The following is a 12,448-nucleotide window of genomic DNA, read 5'->3' on the forward strand; positions in this document are numbered from 1 at the left end:
ATTATTGGGACGGGGTTGGTTATATAATTCGAGTTAAATAATAAAATTTCACAAGAAAAATTAATATTTGGGTCAAGCAGCTCTAAGTGAATTTTTTTACATACCCATTGGTGAGAAGACAATTTGATAACACATACTTGTTAACACGCATACGTGTGATACTATTTTAAAGACACACGATTGGCTGATCCTAGGTGATGATCAGGTCACCAGACAATGAAAAAAAAAAAAGAAAAAAAAAAAGAAAAGAAAAAACCCCAACTCGAATCGATCATTCCGTGATGTAGGCCTACAAGTTAACCTGAAATTGACTTGTCTGTGACGTACAAAAGCCGTAAATAGGTTTTCGTTGGCATTTAAATTTATTTTAAAACTGGGTTTATATATTTTTTTAAATATGTAAGAAATAGAACACAACAATTGTATCCGTTAGATACTATTTATCTTACAACTTGTTATTTAAAAACGTATCCAACTCGCTTTCGCCCATTGGATACGTTTTGAAACACTAATGTAGTATTCTCTATATAATATTATGTAGCTTGTTTGCAATGTAAATGAAAAAAATATCATGGAGCACAACAGGCTTGTGACCCTTAACTTTCTCCAGAGGGGACACGGTACCCCTGTGACCAACCTCCCCCCGCCCCGGATCCGCACCTGCTGGCATTAATTACTATATTAAAGGGACTATGCTAAGGTTTTGCCACTGTAACGTGTACCACATACAAAACGTTAAAGATATTTCTTGTTTAGAATACCAGTCTGTATAAACAATGTATTTGTTGTCTTCCCAATGTATGTTGTAGCTAAAACAGAATTTTACCATCCAATAATTTCGTACGAATATTGCGAAGTAAAAAAAAAAAAAAAAAACGACCGCAAACACATTGCATATACAGGCATTAGTATTCTAAACAAGAAAATGTATTTAATAGTATGGCATTTTTTTCAGCTAGCGCATTCTCAAACGTGTTTTATGCACACATACGAGGGTAATAATTGATAAGTATGCAACATAGTCATATGTATTCGGGGGAAAACGTTCTTGTGAACCAAATAAAGTGATCCTAAACCCATAGGCGTACGAGTTCCCATTTTTGTAGGTGGGCAGGTTGGTTTTTGCACGAATTAAACAAAAATGCCCAAATCTTGATAACAACATAAATTGTATTCACATTAGCATTACTACCAAACAGCTATAATTATCGGGTTGCAAACGTATCACTACGCATTTTTTTGTACATGGATTACAACTAATTTTGAGGGTTAGAATGATGGAAATACATGGTGAAAATTTCTCAGGATTAGTACATTTTGCCCGAATTTTTGCTCTATAATTTTTGTCCGAATTTGAGGGGTTTTCAGCACTGGGGGGGGGGGGGAGCAGTTGCCCCACCCACCCCTGTTTCGTAAGCTTATGCCTAAACAAATTGCAAAGTAAATTAAATAGAATTTTTTTTACAAGATGATGGCATCAATTTGGCATCAATTTAATTGTGCCAATTCTCATAGTTATGAATTACCAATCAATATTTCTCTAAAACATTTTATTTTATTATTATTATTATTATTTTTTTTTTTGGGGTGGGGGGGGGTCCTTCAAATACATGCACAAGAACGGTTTACCGAGAGTATGCCATTTTTGAACTTATGGTGTTGGAAAACTGGACTTTTACGCGTTAAAACTGGTGGCACAGTCTTTTGTGCTAATTTGTTTCTAGTACGTTTTAAATGGGCCTAGGTAACAGCGTTACAAATTATTTAAATATATTTAATATATTTATGTAGTTTCAGTCTAAACAATTCGTCTGTGAGCACAGACCAACTTACCTTGAATGCTATTCAAGACAGAAATAGCTGCAAAAATTTTTTTTTTTTAAAAGATAAGAAAAAAAGAAAGAAAGAATGCATGTTTAAATAATAAAAAGCTGTTTTCCCATTTAGATATTAATTATGCATTTCGTCATAGTATAGGCTAAAAACACATGCCAATCACTGTAATTTTACAGAATGCTTTATAGAAAGTAGCACATTGTAGTATAAATTATAGATGGGATTATAGAAGCTGGATTGTAGATATATCCCTTGGCATGCATTTTTGCAAGGAAACAAATGCACCTTCAACAATATTATTTAATTATTTTAGACTGAAAAGAAAATGTTGCGTTTAAAACAATTTTCAAAGAGAGGACATATTTTCTGGTACAGGTCTAGTGCAATGCTTCACCATACAGCCAGTTAATAGAACTAAAAAAGGAACTTTTATAGTTTACATACAAGAAGAGTTTTATAAGCCTTTGTCCTGATTTCATAAAGCGTTTTATAAGAATGAGTCTTGATGAACCCTTTTAAAGCACGTCTCACGGACATATATAATCCAGGATTTTTTGTTGGGAGGGGAGGGGGCAACCGAGTGGTTAATAGTCTAAAACTCTTGAAACGGTTAAGAAGAGAATTTTCTTTAAGTTTCTATAATTTTTTCAGGATTTTTCTTCTTCTAGCTACAGCCCTGAAATCAGACATTTAAAGGCATATTGTCACAGACCACTGACCTATTAAATAGCCTAACAAAGTATTACCTAAAAATATATAAATTTGATTTGTTCCTAAATGTACTTTATTCAACCATCTACATAGCCACCATACTCCACTTATTAATGATATTTCGTAAAAATAATTAAATTATGGCAATGGTCTATAATTCAAAAACTAATATTATGAACAGGGCTGACATGGATTTCACTCCATCGTGTTTAAGTTAAGGTGATGCGACAGCTAGATTTGGTTTCCAAATATTAATGTAATTTTCATTTATTAATTTTTTTTAGAGAAATAAGGTTCTTAAATCTGTGATAGTATGCCTTTAATATTCCAACAGGGCTGCAGTGAGTGTGTGTGCTAAAAATAGGATTCAAATATAAACTTTAAAAAAATCCAAATCAAACGAACAAAACAAAAACAACACACACATTAAGAAAAGAAGACCCAACTGTAAACAAAAATAATTTATTTTTCAAATTAATTACACTCCATCACCTATCTGCCTGTTTATTTTGTCCATCATTAATTTGTCTAGTTTTCTTCTACGGAAATGCACAAAAGTATACGACGATACTGCAAGAATGATGTTGACTGCTTCAAATATCCAGAAGGATCTGGCTTCAATATCTGCGGTAATCATACACCTGAAAAACGGAACAGAGACGTGAAACAGCACACACAAACTGGCCACGAGTGTATTCATTCATTTTAATTTATATTTGAGCCTATACTCAATAGACCTCTTTCACATTCCCATTGCGCATGTGCGCGAAGAGTAACGTCTCTTGTCGAATTAGACTGTATTCAGGCTACATACTACTGGTGTGTGTGTGTGTGTGTGTGTGGCATGATCGACAGTTGTCATGAGCATTGTGAGTAGCTTAGTAGAAGATGTGAATCTGTAGCAACTAACATACATAGTTAGTATTAAATGGTAACATGGCTGTGAAAAACGGTCTATTACAGTTTACACAGGAATGGTTTAACCCCAAAAGCAGTGAAACATTAACTTAGACGAAGTCTCTGGAGTCGCCTGTCAAGGGTTTTAACAAAGCAAAATTAAAAGATTCATACAATAAAATTACTTATGTGGAATGTGTTTACTACTTTTAACAATTAGAATTATAGTTAAATATTGACACAGATTTCCAATGATGTTTAATTCTCCACATGTTTCAGTATTTAAAATATAATAAAATATGTCTCACCTTCCACCTTAAAAAAAACAAAACCCCTACCTCACATAGACCTTTATCACAACTCTATTTTCCCCTTATTGTTTCATTAAAAAAACAAAAACAGTGTTCAACTACTAATCAATGTTACATGTCCATCCACAAATTATTATTTATTTATCTTATTTTATTTTTACTATCATTTATATCAGATACATACAACTTCACTTGAAATAATATCTGATATTATCCAAGTTTTAAAACACATTTATTTATCTTAATTTATTTATATATGTAATGCTGTGACCTTATTTGTTATTTTGTCTTATTTTATTTAATTATTTTATTATATTTCTTTCTTTCTTCTTTTATGTACTTTTCACCATCACTTATATCAGTCACATACAACTTCATTTGAAATATCTGGTATTTACGAAGGTTAAAATTAGTTTTTTTATTTACATGTATTTTTTTGATTCATTATTCAATTTATTTTCTTTGTTTGTTTGATTCTTTCTTTCTTTACACTTCACCATCTTTTATATTAGTCATATACAACAACTTCATATGAAATATTTGGTATTTATGAAGTTTTAAAAATATGTATCTATTTATTAAGCCCTATTACATCTTTTTCATTCACCGTTTTAATTATTTCGGCTTAAATTCAGGGATGGCCTGTTTACTTTTGTTGATTGTCCATAGTCCGAGGCATGGCACTTAATATGTTTGCTTCCAACATTCAAACGAAGTACCTTATGACTGCGCAGAATAAACCCTCATGAGTTTATAATAAAGGGACCATCCTGAGTTTGTAGCCATATTATCAAGCTGTCAGCTAGTCTAATCTGTTATAAATAAAACTTACATGTTATTAGGCTAAATAATCTTGCTTCGAATATAAATATCTGTATATGCAATACAATTACATTTCTGACCATTCTCAGGTCGGTAGCAACCGAGAAGCCAGAGAGGCAAGGGGACTGTAGCCCCACTTTTATAGACCCGGTTAAAAATATGACTTTTGCCCCCCACCCCCACCCCCACGACTGTATCCCTCCACTACAGATTGTGCCCTCTACCCCCCCCCCCCCAACTCCAGATACCGTTCCTATGGGCCTGATTCTAATGTTTTATAATACCGTAGCTTAAATATCATAAGTATCATTTAATTTTATTCCAAATACCAAACAAAATTTGAAATAACTGGGTGAAAAGAAATCCCGACATGAATCCTGAATGTATTTATCTGTATACTGGTTTAAAAATATTAAATCATGTTAAATACAATAAATATCTGCATACATACACATTAATATTATTTCAGCCCATATCCGATATTTATTGTGTGCGGATCAGAACCGATGGTTTCTCGGGTGTTAACAAAATATTTTTTATTTCATGATAAGCAATAATTAACAAATGTCTCCAATAAGTCTTTGTTGGATGTCGACAGAATTTTCGGGTTCCCTACTGATAGAATAATTAATCATGGAGATATTCATTCCTATTGAGTGAACTGCCATTGTCTATGCCCCCCAACTTGTACACAGGTCTATTTTTGCGAGATCTCGCTCGAGTTCACGGTTAGCATCCATGAGTTGCTCCGTGACATGGACATGTGCAGTTGAATGTGAAAGAGGTCTATTAATAGTTCAAACACACTGTTCTGGACACACATGTAAGCAATCTGGGTTCTCTCTTCTGGTAAGGTGTTAATATTTTAAGGAAAAAAAGAGAAATATTTATTGATATATTTTTATTTTTATTAACTGTAAAAGAAATAATAAGTTTAAAAAGATTTTTTTTTTAAAAGATGGAAAAGGTATAGCATATACAAAAAACAATGCCTGTCATTTTTATTGTTTATGAAACAGAAATGATGTACAAAAGTTGTCTGCCATTGTCTGTAGTTACTAGAAACAGGGCTAGCTCTGGTTGAGCAAAAAAATTCGCCAAATTCTCTATTAAACTTCAAACAATGTCAGTTAATTTTCTAAAAAATGTCAATTATTACATCAAATTATTTCGCCAAACTAAAATAAAATTCTCCAACTGCTTTCAAAATTCGAAATTGGTGAATTTAGCAAGAGCCAGAGATAGCCCTGAGAAATGTGGATAAACGTAATAATTCTCCTCTTACTGTCTAAATAACTTCTTTCCGTTATCACATTCAACCAGCTGTTTGTACCCAGTTTCCATACAAAATGGAAGTAATTTTCTCTGAAACAAAAACAACAGAGAACATAGAGATTATTATTTAATAAAACAAATAACTTTAAAACACACAGATTATTTATTTCATGGTTAAAAAGAAAGGAATGCTTGCTAACGAGACCCCGGTATATTTTTAACCAACAGCTGTTAGTTCTCTAATGTGGCAAATGCATCAGTTGAGCAGTCTAGGGTGTTAAGAACAGGCATGTGATTGAAACATTTCTACAAAAGCTGAACATGATACATGTGTGCCGAAGGCACGTAATTGAGTGCAGAATGCAAGAAAATGAATGAAAAAAAGAGAAAAGAAGAAGCGGAATTCCGCCATTTAACGGAAGAATCACACTGCTGTAAGAAACTTGTCACCACATAGGCTACTCTCACTAACAACAGCAAATTGTTTTTTTAAAATTTACTTTCTTACTTTCAGGACAGCACACACCACAGATTGTAATATAACAGTTGCGGATGAACAGAGTGTTCCAGATATATGGAAACTTATTGATTTTCAGACAAGATAATTTAAACCTTATATATCTGAAGCGTATAATTTAATTTAAAAAAAGTTACACCACAAACTGTAGTAAGGAATCTACCTTTGAGACTAATTTTTAGAATCCATTAGTTTAGTACTTGTTTCAAGCATAAAATTTGAGAAACAAAGACCGCTTCCCACGCCACAAAATTAATTTCAAGCCTTGATCATGAAGGACAATATATCAAGTGACAACTCAAACTGCCACCACCAAGCTTCATTTCATTTCGATTCTATTTTGTTTTACTTAAAAGACGCCAAAAATATGTTATATAGAGATATTACATGACTTGAACGTGATGGTGGCACTGACAACAACTGTCACAGCTGTGATATGAACTGCTGTAGGTCACGAGCTTTACCGATGGCAGTTTACTGCCTAAGGCAAAAACCTTTCATTTCATTTCAACTATTTTTGTGCTTATATCCAATTAAGGTTCAAGCATGCTGTCCTGGGCACACACCTCAGCTATCTGTCCAAGACAGTGGGTTAGTTGGTTATTGAGAGAGAAGAGGGTGTAGTGGTCTTACACCTATCCATTAAGCACTTAAGAACTCACTCTGGGTTGGAGCTGGTACCGGGCTGCGAACCCTGTACCTACCAGCCTGTAGTCCGATGGCTTAACCACTGCACCACCGGGGCCAGAAAAAACCCTTTCAAAATTGCCAGGTGGAAGAAACTGCCTCCACTGATCACAATTCCACTATCTCATCATTTTTGGACACCCACCATACCATAAAATAATATAATACAGGTATTTTATACATTCTAACAACATGAATGCAACATGGCACATCCAAGTTTTGTATGTTCATATGTCTGTGTTCAGTGTTCAGGGATGTGCCCAAGGCTTTAACATAAAAAAAAATCTCCCATGGTAAATGAAAAAAAAAAATCCATGGGTAAAATACCCACTGATGGCAATTTCTGCCCTGCTTATGGCAAATATTTTTTATAAGTTACTTTTATAGCAAATAAACATGACTGAAAGGGAACTTGTTAGTATGTAGACATATTTCAAATGTACAAATGTTATACATGGGTATATGGTGTACACCAGGTGGATACATTTTACCATTGTTGAGGAGCTTTACCAACAGCACTTTTGTCCTGTCGGTGATGCTCCCAACCTATGGGAATTTATATCTCAATGATGGCAATTGCTGTCAGTGCTCTCATTAAAAAAGTAAAGTTTGTTTTATTTAACGACGCCACTAGAGCATATTGATTTTTTTAACCTTATCATCGGCTATTGGATGTCAAACATATGGTCATTCTGACAGGTTTTTTTTAGAGGACCCTCTGTTGCCACATAAGCTACTCTTTTACGATAGGCAGCAAGGGATCTTTTATTTGCGCTTCCCACAGGCAGGATAGCACAAACCATGGCCTTTGTTGAACCAGTTATGGATCACTGGTCGGTGCAAGTGGTTTATACCTACCCATTGAGCCTTGTGGAACACTTACTCAGGGTTTGGAGTCTGTATCTGGATTAAAAATCCCATGCCTCGACTGGGATCTGAACCCAGTACCTACCAGCCTGTAGATCGATGGCCTAACCACGACGCCACTGAGGCCGGTGTGCTCTCATTAAGTTTGAGTCCTGTGTGCCCATAACACTTATAACCAATTTATGCTTTTTATCTAGCACTAATATTTTGAGAGTACATGTACATGTATCTAATTAAAACAGATTCATGGTGGAGCATTCTACAAAACCTTCCTATTAGAAATTAAGTCTTCAAAGGGGGAAGGTAATAAATTATATTTCTGAAAAGGGCTTCTAGAATTTTGATAACATCCACTAGCCATGGGATCAGCGATTTAAAAGATTTACTAGCCACAATTAAAAATTCACTAGCCCTACTTTACTTTAAGTTAATACAATTTTACTAAATAATAGTAATAATCAGATATGTCACCTAAAACGAGGGAGATAGAGCTTAAACACTAACACTGGGGTGGGGGGTGGAGTCAGGATATTCATATAAATTTACAAAATAGACTTAACTGCAATATTTGACCAAAAGACAATTCACTAGCCATCGGGCATAGCAATAGTAGTTATTTATCAGCCCAACATTGACTATCACTAGCCATGGGAGTGGGGCTAGGGCTACCATAATCTAGAAGCCCTGTTTCTGTGCACAAAATCCTTACCAGTTCCTTTCTTGAGCATTTCTTACAGCTATCCAACTCTGTAAACTTGTCAGATGAACAGCTTTCATTAGCATTTACTGAAAACAAATTAAAACGAAAATCGGATAAAAAGCTTGAAAAAAATCACATGCATGTGCACATAAATATGTATAAATGATCTGTCTTACAAGTTGGATTTCAAAGGAGAAGGAACAAAACTCATTTGAATAGGCATTTAAATTTACACACAAATGGCTTCAGTGGTTTATTCAGTTCAATAACAGTGTGATCAATTAAAAAAAAGTAGTTTTTATCTAATTAATTTATAAATGTTCTGAACCGATAAACACACATTTCAGTTTTAAGTTGTCACCTACATCAACCCATGAAATTAAGAAAATGTTTACGGCAAAAAACATGCCGTGAAAATAATATTTTTATTATCAACATGGTTCAACATAACTGAGTTAATAAAACTCATATGAAGCACACCTGTAATAACAAGTGTAATGATGTAATTTTGGGAAGTGACATCATAACATGACGTTGCCTCCCCAGTTCTAGCTCAAACTGCATGTGAAATATGACATCATTTCGTTCTCCTACTAGCTGTGGTGGAAACATTTTGAGATAGCCCTTGTTATTCATAAAAAAATAACAAAAATAATATGGATAATAAAGAAATTATTACACTTGCATGTGTGTCGTACTGATTTTATGAAACTCATGTCAGGATTCATGTATTACCCTCGCTCTCGTTCAGGCAATACAAAAATCTTGACACTTGTTTAGTAAAATCAATATGACACACAAGCTCATATGATAATCTCTATACATTTTGTAAAAAGAGTGCTGAAGAGAATTAAAAACTGCATGGCAATTGCAGAGGTTGTACCACAATTAATGTATACATGTATTAAACTGTTATGCGTACCATCTGAAGACATCTGAGCCTCTTTGACTTTGTGCTCAAAGGACCACTTGTTTTCCAAGACCAAGGTCAAAACAGACAAACTGAAATAAACATTCGCAAAATTAAACCATACATGATCACTCACATTTTGAATACTGATGAACAATTAAGAATTATTGTTACCATGTGGCATGCAGTATATATATATATATATATATATATATATATATATATATATATATATATATATATATATATATATATTAAATTCATATCAGCTACTAAATGTAAAACCTTTTGCAATTCTTACACATACATATATGTAGTCTTGAAAAAAGTTTAAAACCCATTTCATTTTTTAATAAAAGGCACAAACCGAAAAGGATGAGACAAAGACAATACCATAGTCTGGTAAGGAAGTTGTCAATAAAGAAAATTACTAATCACAATTTTAAAAGCAAAATCATTATTAAGGGCTAATTTTTGTACCTACAATTGCTAATTTTAATACATGTACATGTGACTAATTTTTGTTTACTATAAACGAAATATGGATTTTGAGAGAAATTACAATAAGATATGTTATATTTATTGTGTACGAAACCAAAACAAGGGTGTGAAAAAATACCAGTGTTCTCGCTGCTCCATTTAAGTGGTGCGGCCTGCCCCGATTTTGCTTTTTGCTGCCCTCCTTTCACATTCTGCCACCCTCCTTTATTTTCCTGCACCCCTCTTTATTTTCCTGCACCCTTCTATATTTTACAGCATCTATCTCCACTATTTCCAAATGCACACTTTTTTCCACACAAAAATAATCATCATTCTACACACTGGACATCAAAGGAAACAAGCCGTGTTGTGTACAAAAAAACTACTGACGAAAAACTTCAGTAGCTTACGACAGTTACCGTGAAGTAATTTAACAGTATTTTTAACCTCTGTTTTGTCCCATACCTGTATCCATTTGAATGTTTGATACATGCAATAAAAGTTATATTTTATTTGAACAATGAAAATATCTTATTTGTTATCAACTCGACAATCTCCAACTGAAAAACTACTTATTTGGCGCCAAATGTGTCACATGATCAGACTGATCATTCTGTCTTTTGTTTCCACCATCGTCTGATATTTTGTCCTCAATTACAGATTTAATTGGTAAGTTACATTCACTGAGTCATTACAATTTAACAGGTGAATTTTTTTATCATGACCAGTAAAGTTTGTATTTACTGGTCAGTATGGGAAGTCATTTTTTTTAAATTCTAGAACCCCTGATATACATGTATGTATACAGAAGTAGGGCTAATGAATATTCAATCATGGATAATTAATTTTTAAAATAAACATTATTAAAATCATCTGGGGAGCATGCCCACGAACTCCCCTAGCATTTTCGCACCCTTTGGGGGCTCAGTTAACATCAAACTATTTTGCAAAAATCCTAGGGGAAACACTGTTGGTTGTAACTAATACATTTTACTTTTTGTTATTGTTTATTCAGCAATTCTTTATAAAATATTATAAACTTTTCATTTTTGGGGTGGATATCACTGCTTATAAAAACAACGGAAGTGGTAGTGTTTATAATTAAAATAATTTATCTTGGGTTCCAAATAATATATACATCGCTTTTCCAAAAACTAAACTTTTTATCAGTTGGCAATATCAAAACGATCAATTCATTCGATGAAGATGAAAATAAAATGAACAGAATGTTTTTTTAATCCCACATTAGGGGGATCACTTTACAAGCATCTTTATTGTTTTTCATATATATCTTGAAATCTTTATTAAAATAATATTAAAACTTTGATCGGTTCTGTAATATCGGAACTGCCCGTGAATGTCACACAGACAACTGTCACAACATGAGTCAGCTTGTATTTCTTATCAACTTTTTTGTACCAAATAATGAGAGGCAAATTAATGAGTACCGGGTATGTCTTTTCACAAAGTCGACCAACCAACACACAACGATATATGGAAACCAAGCTTTCCTCTTTTTTTTTCTTTTTGGTTGGGGTTTTGAAGGGTTTTTTTGAAGGGCGTGGTGCCGCGCGGCTGCCCGCCTTTAATTTTCAACCAGCAAGAACACTGATAAGTCTGATTACTGTCATTAACCTTTTGAGTTAAATACTTATTATTACTAAAGTCTAAACTAAAGTATTATACTCATATTGCAATCATCAATGTAAAAATACCTTATTAAAGTTATAACAGCAGCAATCATTCGCTTCTTTGTGCAGCATTCAACCATTGTTGATATCGTATATATTAATAATTATATATCAGTTTTAACACGAAATCGTTACAAAATCAAAACAATGAATGCTGGAACACTCAAAAACATCACTCATCGTCATCGATTCACTGTTCAGAAGCAAATCAAATTATTTCTCTGTATATATATTCAAGTGTAATTTATATCAGTGTTACACAAATTTTAAACATTGGTACAATTTCTTTGCTCTACATAACAAATATATAGAGTTTAGTGAAGCAAATATCGCTTATGAAATGTCATTTTCTCCTGTTTCTATCGTAATAAGACAAATGCGGAAGTGACAAATGGAAGGACCGAACCTTTTACGTCGATGCGCGAAACCATACTGATTTAATCCCAGTCTATGACACTGCATGACATAGTTATTCATCGTAACGGTCTTTAATCAAGACGGTCCCAAGGCCGGCATTGTTACGTCAAGCTACCGGTATGTTAGTATTAAATGAAGGATTGTTGAAGGTAGTAGTGGTTGCCACACTAAAAAGACTAACACACACCCATTTAACATATTATACCCAGTGTAAAGTCACGTTTGGTGAATTAAAACAAATTATTGCAGATATTAAAAAGAAAAAAAAATCTAGTGTGCACCAGTTAAAAGTTATTTTCTTAATATTACAGCATGTAAATATCAATT

At 33.5% G+C, this 12,448-nt stretch overlaps 1 protein-coding gene across 1 annotated transcript; it reads right to left on the bottom strand.

Annotated features, from left to right (window-relative positions):
* Nucleotides 1-2,993: 2,993 nt before the first annotated feature.
* LOC121377295 (protein JTB-like) lies at nucleotides 2,994-12,117 on the bottom strand. Its single transcript, XM_041505234.1, has 5 exons — nucleotides 11,729-12,117; nucleotides 9,546-9,625; nucleotides 8,633-8,709; nucleotides 5,863-5,942; nucleotides 2,994-3,188 (listed from the first exon to the last, which is right to left on the bottom strand). The coding sequence occupies exons 1-5, from the start codon at nucleotides 11,782-11,784 to the stop codon at nucleotides 3,026-3,028; spliced, it is 456 nt and encodes a 151-aa protein (XP_041361168.1). The 5' UTR covers nucleotides 11,785-12,117; the 3' UTR covers nucleotides 2,994-3,025.
* Between the last annotated feature and the right edge of the window lie 331 nt (nucleotides 12,118-12,448).

This window comes from Gigantopelta aegis, chromosome 2 (genome assembly GCF_016097555.1).
Source record: "Gigantopelta aegis isolate Gae_Host chromosome 2, Gae_host_genome, whole genome shotgun sequence".
In the NCBI taxonomy this organism is placed as follows: domain Eukaryota; kingdom Metazoa; phylum Mollusca; class Gastropoda; order Neomphalida; family Peltospiridae; genus Gigantopelta; species Gigantopelta aegis.

Excerpts from the sequence above, each read along its gene's own strand:
- LOC121377295 (XM_041505234.1), bottom strand. The coding sequence starts at position 11,784 with ATGGTTGAATGCTGCACAAAGAAGCGAATGATTGCTGCTGTTATAACT. Across the intron at positions 5,943-8,632 it reads AATGCTCAAGAAAGGAACTG|AGAAAATTACTTCCATTTTG; the intron begins GTAAGGATTTTG and ends TTTTTGTTTCAG. Across the intron at positions 3,189-5,862 it reads GGAAAGAAGTTATTTAGACA|GTGTATGATTACCGCAGATA; the intron begins GTAAGAGGAGAA and ends TCCGTTTTTCAG.